A 20,845-nucleotide genomic window follows, 5' to 3' on the forward strand; every position below is an offset into this window, starting at 1 on the left:
TCCCAAGGGGATTTTATAAACTCTCGCCATCGACCAGCATACTCGATAAATTGAGTCTTTTAAGACGGTAGAAACTTGAACACCAGGATCAGCTGGATCACTGCAAAGCCATAGGCTGGAGAACTGTTTTTTTCCCCCCATTATTCATTCTGGGGCTGGTATTTATTGCCCATCCCTAATTGCCCTTGAGAAGGTGGTGGTGAGCCGCCTTCTTGAACTGCTGCAGTCCGTGTGGTGAAGGTTCTCCCACAGTGCTGTTAGGTAAGATTTTAACCCAGTGACAATGAAGAAACGGCCGATATATGTCCAGGTCGGGATGGTGTATGGCTTGGAGGTGGTGTTATTCCCATGTGCCTGCTGCCCTTGTCCTTCTAGGTGGTAGAGGTCGCGGGTTTGGGAGGAGCTGTCGATGAAGCCTTGGCGAGTTGCTGCAGTGCTGTACTGTATAACCTCCTTCTAGCCCTGTTATTTATGTTTCTACTGTTTTAACAGGCACAAACTAACAAGCAGGTTTGTTCACAGTGGCAGATTTGCAAAGATATTTTCCATTAAAACGTCAAGATTTGAAAAACAAAATCACACTGGGCCAAGGGTACAAAGATGGCAGGTTTGGTCATTGTGACAAATCACAAGCTTTTGTACCGGTAATATTATTATTATTAATAAGGCTTTCTTTTTGGGATTTCTTCCGAGCGCTACAAAAGTTTGACAATCTAGATTTACGACAGGTCATTTATAGACTCAATGTAGGAAGCAGGAGATGTTCCAAGTTAATGGGTTAAGCAGTTGGTTTGGATGAGGGGACAGAAACCCGGCTTTATTTAAACAAGAGATAGTGCTTTAGTTCTACTTTTCCATCTTACCTTCAATAGAGCCAGGGCCACATTGAAAATTACGCTGAGTCCCTGAGAAAACAGAAAGAGGAGCCCGTGTTAATACTCCCAGAACACCGCCGGATTCTCTAAATATTACAGAGCGCCCCAGCACTGATCTATTCTCTTCTACACAGACAGCTAAGGACACACTTCTATCAGTGTGTCTTATCCGACAGCACTTATTTTCATGGCTACCTTGTTCCTCTTCAGATTCCCAGTCCCCCAACTCCTCCAATTTAAAATGAATATCCTCGTATTTATATAATTTCCTCTCCACCTCTAAGACACTTCTTAAAACCCATCTCTCTGACCAAACTTTTGGTCACTCCTCCTAATATCTGCTCCTTTGGTTCGGTATCGATTTTTGTCTGATTATGCCCCCGTGGGGCGTTTTTCTACGTTAAAGGCTCCATATAATGCAAGTTATTGCCCGCTGTTAAAACCCTGCTGTGGCTGGTATTAACCTGTGCCTAGCTCTGTAAGCAACTCTGATACCTCGTCTCAAAGTCCCCAGCCCTTTAATGTCCTCTGACTGATCGTACTTCAAGTTGGTCTTGGGGAGAGTCACTGGAGCAGTAATCACTGTTACACAGGGTGGGTGGGTGAGTCACTGGAGCAGTAATCACTGTTACACAGGGTGGGTAGGTGGTCTTGGGGTGGGGGGGGGGGGGGGTCACTGGAGCAGTAATCTCTGTTGCTCAGGGTGGGTGGGTGGTCTCGGGGTGGGGGTTCACTGGAACAGTAATCACTGTTACACAGGGTGGGTGGGTGGTCTCGGGGTGGGGGAGGGGTCACTGGAGCAGTAATCTCTGTTACACGGGGTGGGGGGGTCACTGGAACAGAAATCACTGTTACACAGGGTGGGTGGGTGGTCTCGGGATGCGGGGGGTCACTGGAGCAGTAATCACTGTTACACAGGGTGGGTGGGTGGTCTCGGGGTGGGTGGGTGGTCTTGGGATGCGGGGGGTCACTGGAGCAGTAATCACTGTTACACAGGGTGGGTGGGTGGTCTCGGGGTGGGTGGGTGGTCTCGGGATGCGGGGGGTCACTGGAGCAGTAATCACTGTTACACAGGGCGGCTTGAACAAGGTCTCCAGGGCTGTGTTTTTCTCCATTGTAGTCACAACTCACATTTCTATTGGACACCAAGAGCTGCCTCACAGAGCTTTCCAGAGTGAGCACCCAGCTGAAGAGTGGGGTGAGGAAGGAAGAGGGTCAGAAACGTGGTCAAAGAGGAGACTCTTCAGAAGGAAGTTTGCGAAGGAAATTACTCCACTTCTCAAATGAAAACCCTCCAGTCCTCGCATTCAGCTCCAAGGTGACTGACACGGAGGTTGGAATCTATGTCCGGGATCCATGGTGATGTGGGATAATGTGACCGTACAGTTTGGTTCCTGGGTCTGATAACTGACTAAATGCAGAAGATGTCGGGTAGACAACATCACTCCTTTTATTTGGGAAAACGGTCGGAGGAGTTAGCAAGAAAATACAGTAAATTAAAACAGCTCAACCCGCAGATCTCACACCCCTCCACTTCCAAACACTGAAAGAAGCTGCTCTACGTTGAGGGATTTGCAGTCAGTTACACCAGCTGACTGACGTCAAATGCCAGTTGTATGGATGGAGCTGGTTCATGTGCAGTGCTCCATGCTGCTGTTGGGAAATGCTCTTCAGTGACTATTAAAAGGCCAGAGTGGTCTGCGACAATCGTCCCACAGTCATTAATGGTCAACTGTAAATGACCTGCCATCCTGTAATGGCCATACTCCAGCGGAAAGCTGTGGTACCATCAGGTGCCAGCCGTGGCTCAGTGGGCAGCTCTCTCACCTCTGAGTCAGAAGGCTGTGGGTTCAAGTCCCACTCCAGAGACTTGAGCCCGTAATCCAGGCTGACACTCCCAGTGCAGTACTGAGAGAGTGCTGCACTGTCGGAGGTGCCGTCTTTCAGATGAGACGTCACACCGAGGCCCCGTCTGCCCTCTCAGGTGGATGTAAAAGATCCCACAGCACGATTCGAAGAAGAACTGGGGAGTTCTGGTCGATATTTATCCCTCAACCAACATCACTAAAAACATTATCTGGTCATTTATCTCATTGCTGTATGTCAGAGCTCGCTGTATGTCAGAGCTCGCTGTATGTCAGAGCTCGCTGTGCATAAATTTACTGCCACGTTTCCTACATTACAACAACAGCCTGCATTTCTAGCGCACCTTTAATGCAGTAAAAAGTCCCAAGGCGCTTCACAGGAGCGTAATCAAACAAAAATTGACACCAAGCCACAAATGGAGATATCAGGACAGGTGCCCAAAGGTTTGGTCACCCCTGAACTACCTCTGCCATCATCGCTTGGTCTGATGTGCTGCTCCCTGATGTATGGAGAGATCCACTAGAGGGAGACAAGCACCTGCTAACGACAGTAAATACACTGAATGTTCTCACTGAATTAACGATGGCCTCAGAAACTGCTGTATAAAGAAGAGTAATATCAGTAAGTGCCAAGCCATTGATCCCTATTCCATGAAGCATGGCAAATAGACTTAAGGATATGGCTCCCTGGGCCTTTTATCATTGATTAACGTCCTGCTTCCAGGAACAGAATCACCAGTTTCAAGATGAGGATAACAGACCCAATGCCCCGGTTTTTCAGACAATCTGAGAAGAGTTTGGAAAGAACTATTTTGCCTCGTGCAATCAGGTACATTATTATTATTTGTACCATTCTTCACAGGTAATGCTGGGTGTTTTCTTTTTGCTTCTCTTCCAGTTTCTCCTCTCCTGAAGGTACTGACTCTCACTGGGGTACAGTTCCATGGGCCCCACTCCCCTCCTCTCCTGGAGGTACTGACTCTCACTGGGGTACAGTTCCATGGGCCCCACTCCCCTCCTCTCCTGAAGGTACTGACTCTCACTGGGGTGCAGTTCCATGGGCCCCACTCCCCTCCTCTCCTGAAGGTACTGACTCTCACTGGGGTACAGTTCCATGGGCCCCACTCCCCTCCTCTCCTGAAGGTACTGACTCTCACTGGGGTACAGTTCCATGGGCCCCACTCCCCTCCTCTCCTGAAGGTACTGACTCTCACTGGGGTACAGTTCCATGGGCCCCACTCCCCTCCTCTCCTGAAGGTACTGACTCTCACTGGGGTACAGTTCCATGGGCTCCACTCCCCTCCTCTCCTGAAGGTACTGACTCTCACTGGGGTACAGTTCCATGGGCTCCACTCCCCTCCTCTCTTGAAGGTACTGACTCTCACTGGGGTACAGTTCCATGGCCCCACTCCCCTCCTCTCCTGAAGGTACTGACTCTCACTGGGGTACAGTTCCATGGGCCCCACTCCCCTCCTCTCCTGAAGGTACTGACTCTCACTGGGGTACAGTTCCATGGGCCCTACTCCCCTCCTCTCCTGAAGGTACTGACTCTCACTGGGGTACAGTTCCATGGGCCCCACTCCCCTCCTCTACTGAAGGTACTGACTCTCACTGGGGTACAGTTCTATGGGCCCCACTCCCCTCCCCTCCTGAAGGTACTGACTCTCACTGGGGTACAGTTCCATGGGCCCCACTCCCCTCCTCTCCTGAAGGTACTGACTCTCACTGGGGTACAGTTCCCTCAGCACAGGTAGCCCTCCATTACATCAGTCACGTGGGCATTCTACCAATGAGGTTAAACAGTGAGTGGTGGCAAGTCATTCAACTGTGGGGCCATTTACAGTTGAGCGGGATCCTGGCCACATATAGACCTCCCACCAAGAGTGATTGAATAGCGATCAGGAGCAGAATCCTGGCTGATGATAGCAGAGAATTCCTTACTGTGTCTGGCAGAGTTTACAGGCGAGGTGATGCATCAGAAAGGAGGCCTGATAAGTGTCCACTTCAAGAATTCAGAGACACTCCCAGTTTATTGCTTTGACATACCCATCACCTCAATTACAAATGGCATTTATAGGTAAAGTAGTATGGAAGCGGAATTTCTTGCTAAATGAAACGAGGAGACGATCAAAAGCACCAACACCTTGCATTTATATAGCGCCTTTAACATAGCAAAATGTCCCGAGGCGCTTCACAGGAGCGTTTTCAGACAAAATCTGACACCAAACCACATAAGGAGATATTAGGAGAGCTTGGTCAAAGAGGTAGATTTTAAGGAGCATTTTAAAAAGGAGAGAGAGAGAGAGAGAGAGAGGTGGAGAGGTTTAGGGAGAGAATTCCAGAGGTCAGGGCCTCGGCAGCTGAAGGCATGGCCACCAATGGTAGGGCGAATTTAGTGGGGGATGGACAAGAGGCCAGAATTGGAGGAGCGCAGAGATCTCAAGACTTGGAGTTAATGTTCTCCAGACACTGGGGACGTACTAGTAGATTGGAAACAGGTTAATATGGTGCGCATGATAAAAAAGGTGACACAGCAGACACAGGTAACTGCAGACTCATTAGTCCTGCTTAAATTTCAAGTAAAAATAACAGACTCGATTATCAGGAGTAAAACGGATTATCTGTATGATAATAACCCGGTTAAGCACAGTCAACATGAATTCAGGAGGGGAAGATCCTGCCTGACCAACTCATTGACTTCTTTCTGGAAGCGACAACCCAAGTGGGCAGTCCTGTGACGTGGTGTAGCTCGACTTCCGAAAGGCTCTTGACCAAGTTCCACAGGAAAGGTTTTTAAACTGAAAGCTGGAGGTTAAGGGTAAATGTTGAGAATGACAAGAAATGGGTTGAAAGGTAGAAACCAGTGTGATCGGAATTAAACGGAGAGGGGAGAGCGAATGGAGTGCCTCAGGACTTGGTCTCTGGACCATTACTGTCTCTAATTTAGATCAATGGCTGGATTCAGAAACTCAGTGCAAACCGGTCAAATTTGCAGACAAGACCAAACTAGGAGGGACAGTGGAATCAAAGGAGGCAGCTCAGAGATTACAGGACGAGTTGGACAAGATATGTAAGTGGATTAGATTTAATAAGGATGAATGTAATGTATTGAGCACAGTGGAGGGGGGGGGGAAGAAAAACCATGTGACACGCCTACTCCACGAATGGTGTTATAGAAGAATGAAGTTGAGAAAGACTTCAGAGGCAGAGTCAACTCAATGCTCAACATGTCCAAACAGAGCAGCAATCAGCAGCACGAATGGAACGCTCATCGACACAGCCAAGAGGGAGTCGATCAAACTGTACAGAGATCTGGTCACAGTGTACCTACACCTCTGCTCACTGAGGCACAAGGGAGACATTCAAGCCCTGGAGGCAGAGCAGAGCAGGGCAGGGCAGGGCCATGAGGCTGATTGCTTAGTGTCTGGGGTCTGAGTTATGGGGAAAGTCTGGAGAAACTTTCCTTTTGTATCTGAGGGGTGATCTCAAAGAGGAATACAAAATAGACAAGGGCATGGAAAAGGTAAATATGGAATATCACTTTGAATTAAATTGCTAGAGTAAGACAACGTAGCACATGTTCAAACTAGTAAATTAGATCCAATAACGTTTACAGCACAGATCATTGTGTCTGTGCCAGCTCTTGTTTGGAGCAATCCAAAATTAATCCCCCCCCCAGGTCCTGTATCTTCCTCTGCTTCAAATATTTACCCGATTATCCCTTAAAAGATGCAACGGTCTCTGCCTCAACGTAACTCCAAAGCTATTCCATGCTCCAACAAGAGAGTGAAGAAATTGCTCCTAACTTATCTTCTCACTCTCAGTGACAATTTTAAATTGACAACTCCTCGACGTGGGGCGTCCATAACTGCACACAATACTCTTACTGTGGCCTAACCAATATTTTATACAAATGAATCATTATTTCTTTGCTCTTGTACACTACCTCCCATGTACAAAACCCAAAGCGCTGTTGGCTTTTTAAAAAAAAAATAGCTTTAAAAATCAACATTTTCAGGGAATTATTTATTTGTGCCCTGGGACTCTCAGTTTATCCACACCCTTCAGTGTTTTTCCATTCAGTATACACTCTCATTCCTTGTTTATCCTCCCAAAATGTATTACCTCACACTTGCCCTCTTTAAATTGCATCTGCCATCAGTTTGCCCATTCCTCTGTCTTCCTGAAGTCCTTTACAGCCCTCCTCACTGGTTGCCAAACCTCCTAATTTAGTGCTGTCAGAATATTGAGATTGTGTTCCCTAGGGCCAAGTCTAAACCATTAATATACAGAGAGAAACAAAAGTGAACTCAGCACTGACCCCTGGAGTATAACAATTCCAACCCAAGCAACACCCATGCATCCCAACTCTGTTGCCAGTCCTTTAAATAACTTTTTAATTCACTACATACGCCTGAATTTTTCTAACAAGTCTCTTGTGAAAAATCTTATCGAAATGCCTTCTGATAATCCCTGTACTCTATATCTCCTGCATTCCCATTACCGATCCAATCAGTCACTCCTTCAAAATAAACACTTAAGTTTGTCAAACACAAGATGCCTTTAACAAATCCATTTGAAAATGCTCACTAATTTTATATCAAATTAAGAGTTTGCCCACAGCTGACATTGAACTAACTGGTCCAGAGTTTGAGTTTATCCTTCAATCCCTTCTTGAATAAAGAGGTGTGACATTCGTTGCTCTCCATCCCACAGCACAATTTACATATTTGAGGATTGAAATAACCAACACACAATATTTAATATCTCTGACACACCTTCAGCCTCCAAAATTAGACTTCCTGCCTCACCCCGGAGCAGACTATTCTTTATGTTTAAAAGAACTCGTACTACTTTCTACCAGCCTTTTCTCATATTCCCTTTCACCACCTCTCTACACACTATATCCCTCATGATTTTCTTCAATATTGGTAGCCCCAACTTTATCATATGACTCTTAAGTTTCACTTCAGTTTTAATCTCTATTTATCTATGGAGCTCTGTTCTTTGATGCGTCTCCTCTTCCCCTTATAGCGATTTATTTATTTATTTCGTACGTGAAGATTGCCCAATGCTGCTTACTAACTTTTTTTGCCCAGCTCTACCCTCTCCACGAGGGGCGATGCTGCTATGTTGGTTCAGGTGGGGGCTGTCCTTCAGTCTAGCCTTCCCTTGTTCCAGAACTTGCTCCGTTGGCCCGATAATGTGAACCCTTCCCTCCTGCACCAGCCTTGCAGTGTTCCTTCCTAATCTTTCTCTTAACCTGCCCAGCACGTGGCACAGGGAGCAATCTAGAGATAATCACACGTGAGGTGATGCTTTTCAATCTCGTGCCTAACTTACTCTGCACCAATTCAAGTGTACTTCTATCCATGTCATTGGTTCCAATGTAAGGAATCTTACAACACCAGGTTATAGTCCAACACCTGACGAAGGAGAAAGCCTTCGAAAGTTTGTGATTTTCAAATAAAACTGTTGGACTATAACCTGGTGTTGTAAGATTCCTTACATTTGTCCACCCCAGTCCATCACCGGCATCTCCACATCATTGGTTCCACTAGTGACCATGTCATTTGGTGTCTGTCCATCCATCTCCCAGAAATGTTTCCAATGGGTCAGTGATGCCCTTCATCCAGCAGTAAGTAGGCAACATTCAACTCAGGATTACCCATCATCACCACAACAAACACAATCCATATCACTGACTATAAAGGCATGCAACCCATCTGGTCCATGCTGGTGGTTATGCTCCACACGAGCCTCCTCCCTCCCCTCTTCATCTAATCCCATCAATTTATCCTTCTATTCCTTTCTCCCTCATGTGTTTATCTAGTTTCCCCTTAGATGCATCTATGCTATTTGCCTCAACTACTCCTTGTGGTAGCGAGTTCCACATTCTCACCACTCTCGGGGTAAAGAAATTTCTCCTGAATTCCCTCTTGGATTTATTAGCAACTATTTTATATTTATGACTTCTAGTTTTGGACTGCCCCAGAAGTGGAAACATTTTCTCTACCCTATCAAACCCTATCATTGTCTTGAAGGCCTCGATCAGGTCACCCCTCAGCCTTCGCTTTTCTAGAGAAAAAGAGTCCCAGCCTGTTCAGCCTTTCCTGATGAGGATATTCTCTCAGTTCTGGTATCATCCTTGTGAATCATTTTTGGATCCTCTCCAGTGCCTCTATATCCTTTCTATAATATGGAGACCAGAACTGTGAACAGCACTTCAAGTGCAGTCTAACCAAGGTTCTAAACAAGTTCAACATAACTTCTTTGCTTTTCAATTCCATCCCTCTGGAAATGATCCCCCGTGCTTGATTTGCGTTTTTTATGGACTTACTAACCTGCGTCATTACTTGCAGTGATTTGTGTATCTGTCCCCCTAGATCCCTTTGCTCCTTTATCCTGTTTAGATTCTTATTATCCAATCAGTATGTGGCCTCCTTATTCTTCCTACCAAAATGCAGCACCTCACACTTATCTATATTGAAATTCATTTGCCAATTACAAGTTTAACAACATCCTCCTGCATTTTGTCACATTCTTCCTTCGTATTAACTACACCCCCCCCCTCCAAACTTTGGGGTCATCAACAAATTTTGAAATTGTACTTCCGATTCCAGAGTCCAAATCGTTTATGTAAATGGTAAACAACAGTGGTCCCAGCACCAATCCTTGTGGAACATCACTTCCCACCTTGTACCAGTCCAGTCTTGTAGAACATTATCCATACCCCAGACTATAACACCTTCCATTATTACCACTCTCCTATTCTTGTAGAATATTATCCATATCTCAGACTATAACGTCTCACACTTTACCACTCCCCTATTCATAGTATCACAGCACAGGAGGCAGCCATTCAGCCCATCATACCTGTGCCAGCTCTTTGAAAGGGCTATCCAATTAGTCCCACTCCCCCTGCTCTTTCCCCAGAGCCCTGTAAACTTTTTCCCTTCAAGTATTTATCTAATTCCCTTTTGAAAGTTACTATTGAATCTGCCTCCTCCACCCTTTCAGACAGTGTGTTCCAGATCATAACAACTCATTGCATAAAAAGATGTTTCTTCATCTCCCCTCTGGCTCTTTTGCCAATCACCTTAAATCTGTGTCCTCTGGTTACCGACCCTTCTGCCACTGGAAACAGTTTCTCCTTATTTACTCTGTCAAAACTATTCATAATTTTGAACACCTCCATCAAATCTCCCCTTAACCTTCCCTGTTCTAAATAGAACAACCCCAGCTTCTCCATATAACTGAAATCCCTCATCCCTGGTACCACTGTAGTAAATCTATTCTGCACCCACTCTAAGGCCTTGACATCCTTCTTCTTGTAGGACATTAAAGTCTCCCACTATTACCACACTCCTATTCTTGTAGCCTGCCTGCCTCCCAACCCTTTGCTCCACGGTACAACACTGTTGCTCAGGACCATCCTCCCCTGAGCCTCACCCCTGCCCAACAGTAGGTACATACTGGGCAGTTCCAGTAACTCAGGTTCTCTGCACCTGTGAGCCCAGTCTCTCTCTGTCCATGTCCAGAACCGTGTAGCACTGCCTCTTGGGTGACCGCATTCAGGAGAATCCTCTCCAATGACATGGAGTGCGGCCCAATTGCTTCTCATGCACAGAAATGCTAAGCTCCAGAGACCCAATTTTCTGATATTGAGGATCCATGATGGCCCATATATCTCACTCCAAACAAGTCATAAGGGTCTCCCGCCCTGCCATCTCTCTGTGTCTAAACTAAAAATGTAGGAAGTGTGGCCCTGAACTCCCACTAGAACCAAACTCCCAGAAGAATCAAACTCAGGTTACTCACTTCACACAAGCATTGTAGAAAAATAAACTCCTGTCCAACTGCACCACCCAATGAGGTTAAACACCACACACTAGCCTTTCACACTCAACAGTCTCAGTGCTCAGCTCACAGTGATACTGTCTTAACTTACACAATCACCCAACTACCAGAGGAGGGAACGACACAGCCAGTCAGAGAACAGCTTCTATTTAATGGCAAACCACACTATCTATTTACCCAATTAACCTATTACTGGCTTAAACTAGCTCACAGTTAATGAATCAAATAAACATGCTTAAACAGCTCCTAGTATTGAGCAGCTAAAATGAAGTATATTTAAACTCAAGATACAGTAAAATAAATAAATGAACATGTCAGTACTTATGTCCCAGTCACTCCTCCAGAGGCTAAACGCCACACTCTTCTGGCCTTTCACAGCTCAGTACACAAAACAGGAAGTTAGTCACAGCAAGAGTGATTAACGCACGGAATGGACTTCCTGATATAGTGGTGGCGAGGACCTTGGAATCGTTTAAGAAAGAATTAGATGCTGCAATGGAGGGAATAAAGGAGCTGTCTGGATGGATGATCCGAATAAATGTAACCCTTACACTGTCAGATCCAGAGAAGTAGGTGTAAGCTTTCAGCTCGCAGACAGTTGAACCAAACCCTCGTATTACAGTGAAGGTCGCGACCAGCTTTATTACTGTATCATTAACCCTAAGCTTAAAAATAAACATGATGTTGTCCTGCTGGTGTGTCTGAGGTTGCCGGTATTACAATGGTCATTGTTAGAAGCAGCTCTGGGCTGCTCTGTCTGAAGTGGGAATGTTTGGACCAGTCAGTTGCCATAGGAAGGACAGTGTTCCATTCTGCTGCACAGACACCCCTCACCTACAGAATATACAACTTTAGATGGGGTCATTTTAGGGCTGAGAGAAGTAACATTATTCAAGGTTAATCTGTTCAGATAAACCTGGCAGAATCCATTAGTAGAGTCACTCCTGGTATCCACAGACCCATTGGCAGAGTCACTCCTGGTATCCACAGACCCACTGGCAGAGTCACTCCTGCTATCCACAGACCCATTGGCAGAGTCACTCCTGGTATCCACAGACCCACTGGCAGAGTCACTCCTGCTATCGACAGAACCATTGGCAGAGTCACTCCTGGTATCTACAGACCCATTGGCAGAGTCACTCCTGGTATCAACAGACCCATTGGCAGAGTCACTCCTGCTATCGACAGACCCATTGGCAGAGTCACTCCTGCTATCGACAGACCCATTGGCAGAGTCACTCCTGCTATCTACAGACCCATTGGCAGTGTCACTCCTGCTATCTACAGACCCATTGGCAGAGTCACTCCTGCTATCGACAGACCCATTGGCAGAGTCATTCCTGGTATCTACAGATCCATTGGCAGAGTCACTCCTGCTATCGACAGACCCATTGGCAGTGTCATTCCTGGTATCTACAGACCCATTGGCAGAGTCATTCCTGCTATCTACAGACCCATTGGCAGAGTCACTCCTGCTATCTACAGATCCATTAGCCTGATCACAGGAATCATAAAATGAATGAAATCAATAATCAGAAGTAAAATATAAGATCACCTATATGAAAATAATGTAGTTTTCGATAGACAACGCAGCTTCAGAATGAGTAGATTTTGCCTGACCAATCTCATAGGGCTTTCTTGAGGAGGTGACACAAAAAGTTTTCACGATATTAAGGGGAATTGATAGGGAAGATGGAGAGAAACTATTTCCGCTGGTTGGGGAGTCCAGGACTAGGGGAGAGAGACTAAAAATTAGAGCCAGGACTCTCAGGAGTGAAGTTAGGAAACACTTCTACACGCAAAGGGTGGTAGAAGTTTGGAACTCTCTTCCGCAAACGGCAGTTGATGCTAGCTCAATTGTTAATATTAAATCTGAGATTGATAGATTTTTGTTAACCAAAGGTATTAAGGGATATGGGGCTAAGGTCACAGATCAGCCATGATCTCACTGAATGGCGGAACAGGATTGAGGGGCTAAATGGCCTCCTCCTGTTCCTGTGTTCCTATGAAACTGATGGGATAAAGCCATATCATAGAATCATAGAAAGGTTACAGCTCGGAAGGAGGCCATTCGGCCCATCGAGTCTGTGCCGGCTCTACGCAAGAGCAATCCAGCCAGTCCCACTTCCCCACCCTGCAATTTCTTTCCTTTCGAGTACTTATCCGATTCCCTTTTGAAAGACATGATTGAATCTGCCTCCACCACCCCCTCGGGCAGTGCATTCCAGATCCTAACCACTCGCTGTGTAAAAAAGTTTTTCCTCATGTCACCTTTGGTTCTTTTGCCGATCACCTTAAATCTATGTCCTCTGGTTCTTGACCCTTCCGCCAATGGGAAGTTTCTCTCATGATTTTGAATACCTCTATCAAATCTCCTCTCAACCTTCTCTGTTCCAAGGAGAACAACCCCAGCTTCTCCAGTCTATCCACGTAACTAAAATCTCTCATCCCTGGAATCATTCTAGTAAATCTCTTCTGCACCCTCTCTAAGGCCTTCACGTGCTTCCTAAAGTGCGGTGCCCAGAACTGGACACAATACTCCAGTTGTGGCCGAACCAGTGTTTGATAAAGGTTCATCATGACTTCCTTGCTTTTTTAACCGCTTTCTCAACCTGCTCTGCCACCTTCAACGATTTGTGCACATATACCCCCAGATCTCTCTGTTCCTGTACCTCTTTTAGAGTTGTGCCCTCTAGTTTACATTGCCTCTCCTCGTTCTTCCTACCGAAACATATCACCTCGCATTTTTCTGTATTAAATTTCATCTGCCACGTGTCCGCCCATTCCACCAGCCTGTCTATATCCTCTTGAAGTCTATCACTATCCTCCTCACTGTTTATTACCCTTCCAAGTTTTGTGTCATCTGCAAATTTTGAAACTGTGCCCTGTACACCCCAGTCCAAGTCATTAATATATATCAAGATAAGCAGTGGTCCTAGTACTGACCCCTGCAGAACATATGATGTACTACACCCAGCCTTTCAAAAGGCCTTTGATAAAGTATCACAGGAGGGACTGCTTCACAAACTAAAGACAGAGGATATCACAGGTAGGATATGGAAATGGATTACTAACTGACTAAAGGGATGGAAGCAAAATGGGAGTCAGGTCAAAACTGGTGAAGGATTCCAGGGGTGTGTGCCGGGACCTTTCCTGTTCCTGGTTTGCATATAGATCTGGATTCACAATCTCTGTGCAAGGTAGCTAATGTCCCAGATTACCCCAAGCTGGAGGGGAATGATGGGGGAAGCTGTAGGGCACCCAAGATAGTCAGAGGCAAATGACGTTCAAAACAAGGCATATTGAATAGTAACAGTAAAATAGGAAGGACAAGCTCCTCATGGATGAGATAGAACTTGCTGAGAGGGAAATTGAGAGAGATCTAGGGGTGTTAGTTTACTCATCACTCACCCATAACGAAATAAACCACGTAAAAGAAAGACTTGCATTTATATCATGCCTTTCGCGACCTCAGGACGTCCCAGAGCGCTGTAAAGCCAATGAAGGACTGGTATAATGTAGTGCAGTCACTGTTGTAATGTAGTGTAATCACTGTTGTAATGTCATGTAATCACTGTTGTAATGTAGTGTAGTCACTGTTGTAATGTGGTGTAGTCACTGTTGTAGAGTAGTGTAGTCACTGTTGTAATGTCATGGAATCACTGTTGTAGTGTAGTCACTGTTGTAATGTCATGCAATCACTGTTGTAATGTAGTGTGGTCACTGTTGTAATGTGGTGTAGTCTCTGTTGTAATGTAGTGTAGTCACTGTTGTAATGTCATGTAATCACTGTTGTAATGTAGTACAGTCACTGTTGTAATGTAGTGTAGATACTGTTGTAATGTAGTGTAGTTACTGTTGGAGTGTAGTCACTGTTGTAATGTACGGCAGTCACTGTTGTACATAGGAACAGGAGGAGGCCATTCAGCCCCTCGTGCCTGCTACGCCATTTGATAAGATCATGTCTGATCTGTGATCTAACTCCATATACCTGCCTTCGGCCAATATCCCTTAATACCTTTGGTTGCCAAAAAGCTATCTTTTTTTTTATTCGTTCATGGGATGTGGGCATCGCTGGCGAGGCCGGCATTTATTGCCCATCCCTAATTGCCCTTGAGAAGGTGGTGGTGAGCCGCCTTCTTGAACCGCTGCAGTCCGTGTGGTGAAGGTTCTCCCACAGTGCTGTTAGGAAGGGAGTTCCAGGATTTTGACCCAGCGACGATGAAGGAACGGCGATATATTTCCAAGTCAGGATGGTGTGTGACTTGGAGGGGAACGTGCAGGTGGTGTTGTTCCCATGTACCTGCTGCTCTTGTCCTTCTAGGTGGTAGAGGTCACGGGTTTGGGAGGTGCTGTCGAAGAAGCCTTGGCGAGTTGCTGCAGTGCATCCTGTGGATGGTACACACTGCAGCCACTGTGCGCCGGTGATGAAGGGAGTGAATGTTTAGGGTGGTGGATGGGGTGCCAATCAAGCGGGCTGTTTTGTCCTGGATGGTGTCGAGCTTCTTGAGTGTTGTTGGAGCAGCACTCATCCAGGCAAGTGGAGAGTATTCCATCACACTCCTGACTTGTGCCTTGTAGATGGTGGAAAGGCTTTGGGGAGTCAGGAGGTGAGTCACTCGCCACAGAATACCCAGCCTCTGGCCTGCTCTTGTGGCCACAGTATTTATATGGCTGGTCCAGTTAAATTTCTGGTCAATGGTGACCCTCAGGATGTTGATGGTGGGGATTCGGCGATGGTAATGCCATTGAATGTCAAGGGGAGGTGGTTAGACTCTCTCTTGTTGGAGATGGTCATTGCCTGGCAGTTTTCTGGCGCGAATGTTACTTGCCACTTATGAGCCCAAGTCTGGATGTTGTCCAGGTCTTGCTGCATGCGGGCACGGACTGCTTCATTATCTGAGGGGTTGCGAATGGAACTGAACACTGTGCAATCATCAGCGAACATCCCCATTTCTGACCTTATGATGGAGGGAAGGTCAATGATGAAGCAGCTGAAGATGGTTGGGCCGAGGACACTGCCTTGAGGAACTCCTGCAGCAATGTCCTGGGGCTGAGATGATTGGCCACCAACAACCACTACCATCTTCCTTTGTGCTAGGTATGACTCCAGCCACTGGAGAGTTTTCCCCCTGATTCTCATTGACTTCAATTTTACTAGGGCTCCTTGGTGCCACACTCGGTCAAATGCTGCCTTGATGTCAAGGGCAGTCACTCTCACCTCACCTCTGGAATTCAGCTCTTTTGTCCATGTTTGGACCAAGGCTGTAATGAGGTCTGGAGCCAAGTGGTTCTGGCAGAACCCAAACTGAGCATCGGTGAGCAGGTTATTGGTGAGTAAGTGCCGCTTGATAGCACTGTCGACGACACCTTCCATCACTTTGATGATGATCGAGAGTAGACTGATGGGGCGGTAATTGGCCGGATTGGATTTGTCCTGCTTTTTGTGGACAGGACATACCTGGGCAATTCTCCACACTGTCGGGTAGATGCCAGTGTTGTAGCTGTACTGGAACAGCTTGGCTAGAGGCGCAGCTAGTTCTGGAGCACAAGTCTTCAGCACTACGGCCGGGATGTTGTCGGGGCCCATAGCCTTTGCTGTATCCAGTGCACTCAGCCGTTTCTTGATGTCATGTGGAGTGAATCGAATTGGCTGAAGACTGGCTTCTGTGATGGTGGGGATATCGGGAGGCGGCAGAGATGGATCATCCACTCGGCACTTCTGGCTGAAGATGGTTGCAAACGCATAGGAACATAGGAACAGGAGTAGGCCATTCAGCCCCTCGAGCCTGCTCCGCCATTTGATAAGATCATGGCTGATCTGTGATCTAACTCCATATACCTGCCTTTGGCCCATATCCCTTAATACCTTTGGCTGACAAAAAGCTATCTATCTCAGATTTAAAATTGGCAATTGAGCTGGTATCAATTGCCGTTTGCGGAAGAGAGTTCCAAATTTCTATCACGCTTTGTGTGTAGAAATGTTTTCTAAACTCACTCCTGAAAGGTCTGGCTCTAATTTTTAGACTGTGCCCCCTACTCCTAGAATCCCCAACCAGCGGAAATAGTTTCTCTCTATCCACCCTATCTGTTCCCCTTAATATCTGATAAAACTTCGATCAGATCACCCCTTAACCTTCTAAACTCTGGAAAATACAACCCCAATTTGTGTAATCTCGCCTCGTAACTTAACCCTTGAAGTCTGGGTATCATTCTAGTAAACCTATGCTGCACTCCCTCCAAGGCCAATATGTCCTTCCAAAGGTGCGGTGCCCAGAACTGCGCACAGTACTCCAGGTGTGGTCGAACCAGGGTTTTGTATAGCTGCAGCATAACTTCTGCCCCCTTGTACTCCAGTCCTCTAGATATAAAGGCCAGCATTCCATTAGCCTTCTTGATTATTTTCTGCACCTGTTCATGACACTTCAATGATCTATGTACCTGAACCCCTAAGTCCCTTTGCACATCACTGTTTTTAACTTTTTACCATTTAGAAAGTACCCTGTTCTATCCTTTTTTGATCCAAAGTGGATGACCTCACATTTGTCTACATTGAATTCCATTTGCCACAGTTTTGCCCATTCACCTAATCTATCAATATCACTTTGTAATTTTATGTTTTCATCTACACTGCTTACAATGCCACCAATCTTTGTGTCATCGGCAAACTTAGATATGAGACTTTCTATGCCTTCATCTAAGTCGTTAATAAATATTGTGAATAATTGAGGCCCCAAGACAGATCCCTGCGGGACTCCACTAGTCACATCCTGCCAATGTGAGTACCTACCCATTATCCCTACTCTCTGTCGCCTTTCGCTCAGCCAACTTCCTAACCAAGTCCGTACTTTTCCCTCAATTCCATGGGCTTCTATCTTAGCTAACAGTCTCTTATGTGGGACCTTATCAAATGCCTTCTGGAAGTCCATATAAATAACATCCATTGACATTCCCCTGCCCACTACTTTAGTCACATCTTCAAAAAATTCAATCAGATTTGTCAGGCACGACCTACCTTTCACAAATCCATGCTGGCTCTCTCTGATTAACTGAAAATTCTGAAGGTGTTCAGTCACCCTATCCTTAATTATAGACTCCAGCATTTTCCCCACAACAGATGTTAGGCTAACAGGTCTATAATTCCCTGGTTTCCCTCTCTCTCCTTTCTTAAAAAGCGGAGTGACATGTGCAATTTTCCAATCCAGAGGGACAGTTCCTGAATCTAGAGAACTTTGAAAGATTATAGTTAGGGCATCTGCAATGTGCTCACCTATTTCCTTTAAAACCCTAGGATGGAAACCATCTGGTCCTGGGGATTTGTCACTCTTTAGTGCTATTATTTTCTTCATTACTGTTGCTTTACTTATGTTAATTTTATCGAGTCCCTGTCCCCGATTCAATATTAGTTTTCTTGGGATTTCCGGCATGCTATCCTCTTTTTCTACTGTAAATACTGACGCAAAGTAATTGTTCAACATGTCCGCCATTTCCCCATTGTCAATGACAATTTCCCCACTTTCAGTTTTTAAGGGGCCAACACTGCTCCTGACCACCCTCTTTTTCCTAATGTAACTCTCAAAGTTCTTCGTATTGGTTTTGATATCCCTTGGAAGTTTCTTTTCATACTCTCTTTTTGTAGCTCTTACTATCTGTTTTGTGACCCTTTGTTGATCTTTGTATCTTTCCCATTTGCCAGGATCTGTGCTATTTTTTGCCTTTTTGTATGCCCTTTCCTTATGTCTTATACTGTCCCTTACCAGTTGTCCATGGCTGTTTTTTTTGGCAAGTAGAGTTCTTGCCCCTCAGGGGTATAAACCGATTCTGTATTACGTTAAATGTTTCTTTAAACGTTTCCCACTGATCACCAGTCGTTTTACCCATTAACAGATTTGCCCAGTTTACTGTGGACAGTCTCTGTCTCATCCCATTGAAGTCGGCCTTACCCAAGTCTAGAATCTTAGCAGCTGATTCACTTTTTTCCCTTTCAAACACTACATTGATCTCGGTCATGCCATGAACGCTGTTGGATAGATGTTCACGTACAGTTAAGCTGCTAACTAAATCTGGTTCATTACTCATTACTAAATCTAGTATGGTTTGCCCCCTTGTTGCCTCTAGGACATACTGCTGTCGAAAACTATCCCAGACACACTCAAGAAATTCACTACCTTTCTGACAGTTGTTAGTCTGCTTTTCCCAATCTATGTGAAGGTTAAAGTCCCCCATTAAGACCACTATGCCTTTGTTACACGCTTGTCTAATCTCTGCATTTATACAATCTAGCACTTCAGAGCTGCTGCCAGGGGTCCTATACACAATTCCCACCATAGTCTTAGATCCTTTCCTATTTCTCAATTCAACCCATAAAGTCTCTGTTGGCTGCTTACCTCTCGTTATATCCTCCTTTATCATTGAAGTGATTTCATCTCTAATCATTAAGGCTACTCCTCACCCTCATCCATTTTCCCTATCTCTCCTGTAGACCTTATAACCCAGTATATTTAGTTCCCAATCCTGACCATTCTGCAGCCATGTCTCAGTAATAGCTATCATGTCATACCCTCCAATTTGAATTTGTACCTGTAGTTCATTTAATTTATTCCTTATACTCCGTGCATTTGTATATAGAACTCTTAGTTGGGCCACACACCCTAGCCTGACCTTCAGCTTTGATGCTGGGTTAATCGCCTTACGCCTTCTAGTTTTCACTTTATCTGTAGTGTCTAAAGTACACTTTCTTTCTGCTGCTCTACGCTTTTCACTTTCACTTGTTCTTGAACAACTGTTTGTACTATTTGTATTGTAAATTTCCCCTGGGTCTTCCCCTCTCTTGCTGCTCTTGTTGTAGTGTAGTGTAGTCACTATTGTAATGTAATGTAGTCACTGTTCTAATATAGTGCAGTCACTGTTGTAATGTAGTGTAGTCACTGTTGTCATGTAGTGCAGTCACTGTTGTAATGTATTGTAGTCACTGTTGTAATATAGTGCAGTCACTGTTGTAGTGTAATGTAGTCACTATTGTAATGTAAGGTAGTCACTGTTGTAATATAGTGCAGACACTGTTTTAATGTAGTGTAGTCACTGTTGTAATGTAGTGTAGTCACTGTTGTAATGTAGTCACACTGTTGTAGTGTATTGTAGTCACTGTTGTACTGTAGTGTAGTCCCTGTTGTAGTGTGTTGTAGTCACTGTTGTCATGTAGTGTAGTCACTGTTGTAATGTAGTGTAGTCACTGTTGTAGTGTAATGTAGTCACTATTGTAATGTAAGGTAGTCACTGTTGTAATATAGTGCAGTCACTGTTGTAGTGTAATGTAGTCACTATTGTAATGTAAGGTAGTCACTGTTGTAATATAGTGCAGACACTGTTTTAATGTAGTGTAGTCACTGTTGTAATGTAGTGTAGTCACTGTTGTAATGTAGTCACACTGTTGTAGTGTATTGTAGTCACTGTTGTACTGTAGTGTAGTCCCTGTTGTAGTGTGTTGTAGTCACTGTTGTCATGTCACTGTTGTAATGTAGTGTAGTCACTGTTGTAATATAGTCACACTGTTGTAGTGTATTGTAGTCACTGTTGTAATGTAGTCACTGTTGTAGTGTATTGTAGTCACTGTTGTAATGTAGTGTAGTCCCTGTTGTAGTGTGTTGTAGTCTCTGTTGTAGTGTAGTCACTGTTGTAATGTAGTGCAGTCACTGTTGTAATGTAGTGCAGTCACTGTTGTAATGTAGTGCAGTCACTGTTGTCGTGTAGTGCAGTCACTGTTGTAATGTAGTGTAGTCACTGTTGTAATGTAGTCACTGTTGTAGTGTATTGTAGTCACTGTTGTAATGTAGTGCAGTCACTGTTGTAATGTAGAATAGTCACTGTTGTAGTGTAGTGTAGTCACTGTTGTAATGTAGTGTAGTCACCATTATAATGTAGTGTAGACACTGTTGTAGTTTAGTGTAGTGACTGTTGTAATGTAATGTAGTCACTGTTGTAATGTAGTGACTGTTGTAATGTAGTGTAGTCACTATTGTAGTCTAGTGTATTCACTGTTGTAATGTCGTGTAGTCACCATTATAATGTAGTGTAGTCCCTGTTGTAGTGTAGTGTAGTCACAGTTGTAAAGTAGTGTATCACTGTTGTAGTGTATTCACTGTTGTAATGTAGTGTATTCACCGTTGTAGATTATCTGTTTTAGGTGCTGGTTGTTGGATGAATATTGGCCAGGACACCGGGAGAATTCCCCTGCTCTTCTTTAAC

The 20,845-nt window shown here is 45.0% G+C and overlaps 1 protein-coding gene across 2 annotated transcripts in view; it reads right to left on the reverse strand.

The window, feature by feature from the left end:
• The window catches only part of rabgap1l (RAB GTPase activating protein 1-like), a 550,110-nt gene that overhangs the window by 101,341 nt on the left and 427,924 nt on the right, over positions 1 to 20,845 (reverse strand). Inside the window, exons 1-2 of one of the 2 annotated variants that reach the window (XM_067990833.1) lie at positions 10,562 to 10,587; positions 864 to 905 (exon numbers count right to left, since the gene is read on the reverse strand). Coding sequence is in view for 1 of the 2 variants with exons in the window: in XM_067990829.1 (XP_067846930.1) it covers positions 864 to 905 (42 nt within the window). In the remaining variant the exon portion in view is untranslated. Of the gene's footprint in view, positions 1 to 863; positions 906 to 10,561; positions 10,588 to 20,845 lie in introns of those variants that run through there. The other variant, XM_067990829.1, reaches the window with a different exon arrangement.

The sequence above is a fragment of the Heptranchias perlo genome, chromosome 9, assembly GCF_035084215.1.
Source record: "Heptranchias perlo isolate sHepPer1 chromosome 9, sHepPer1.hap1, whole genome shotgun sequence".
NCBI classification, from domain to species: Eukaryota; Metazoa; Chordata; class Chondrichthyes; order Hexanchiformes; family Hexanchidae; genus Heptranchias; species Heptranchias perlo.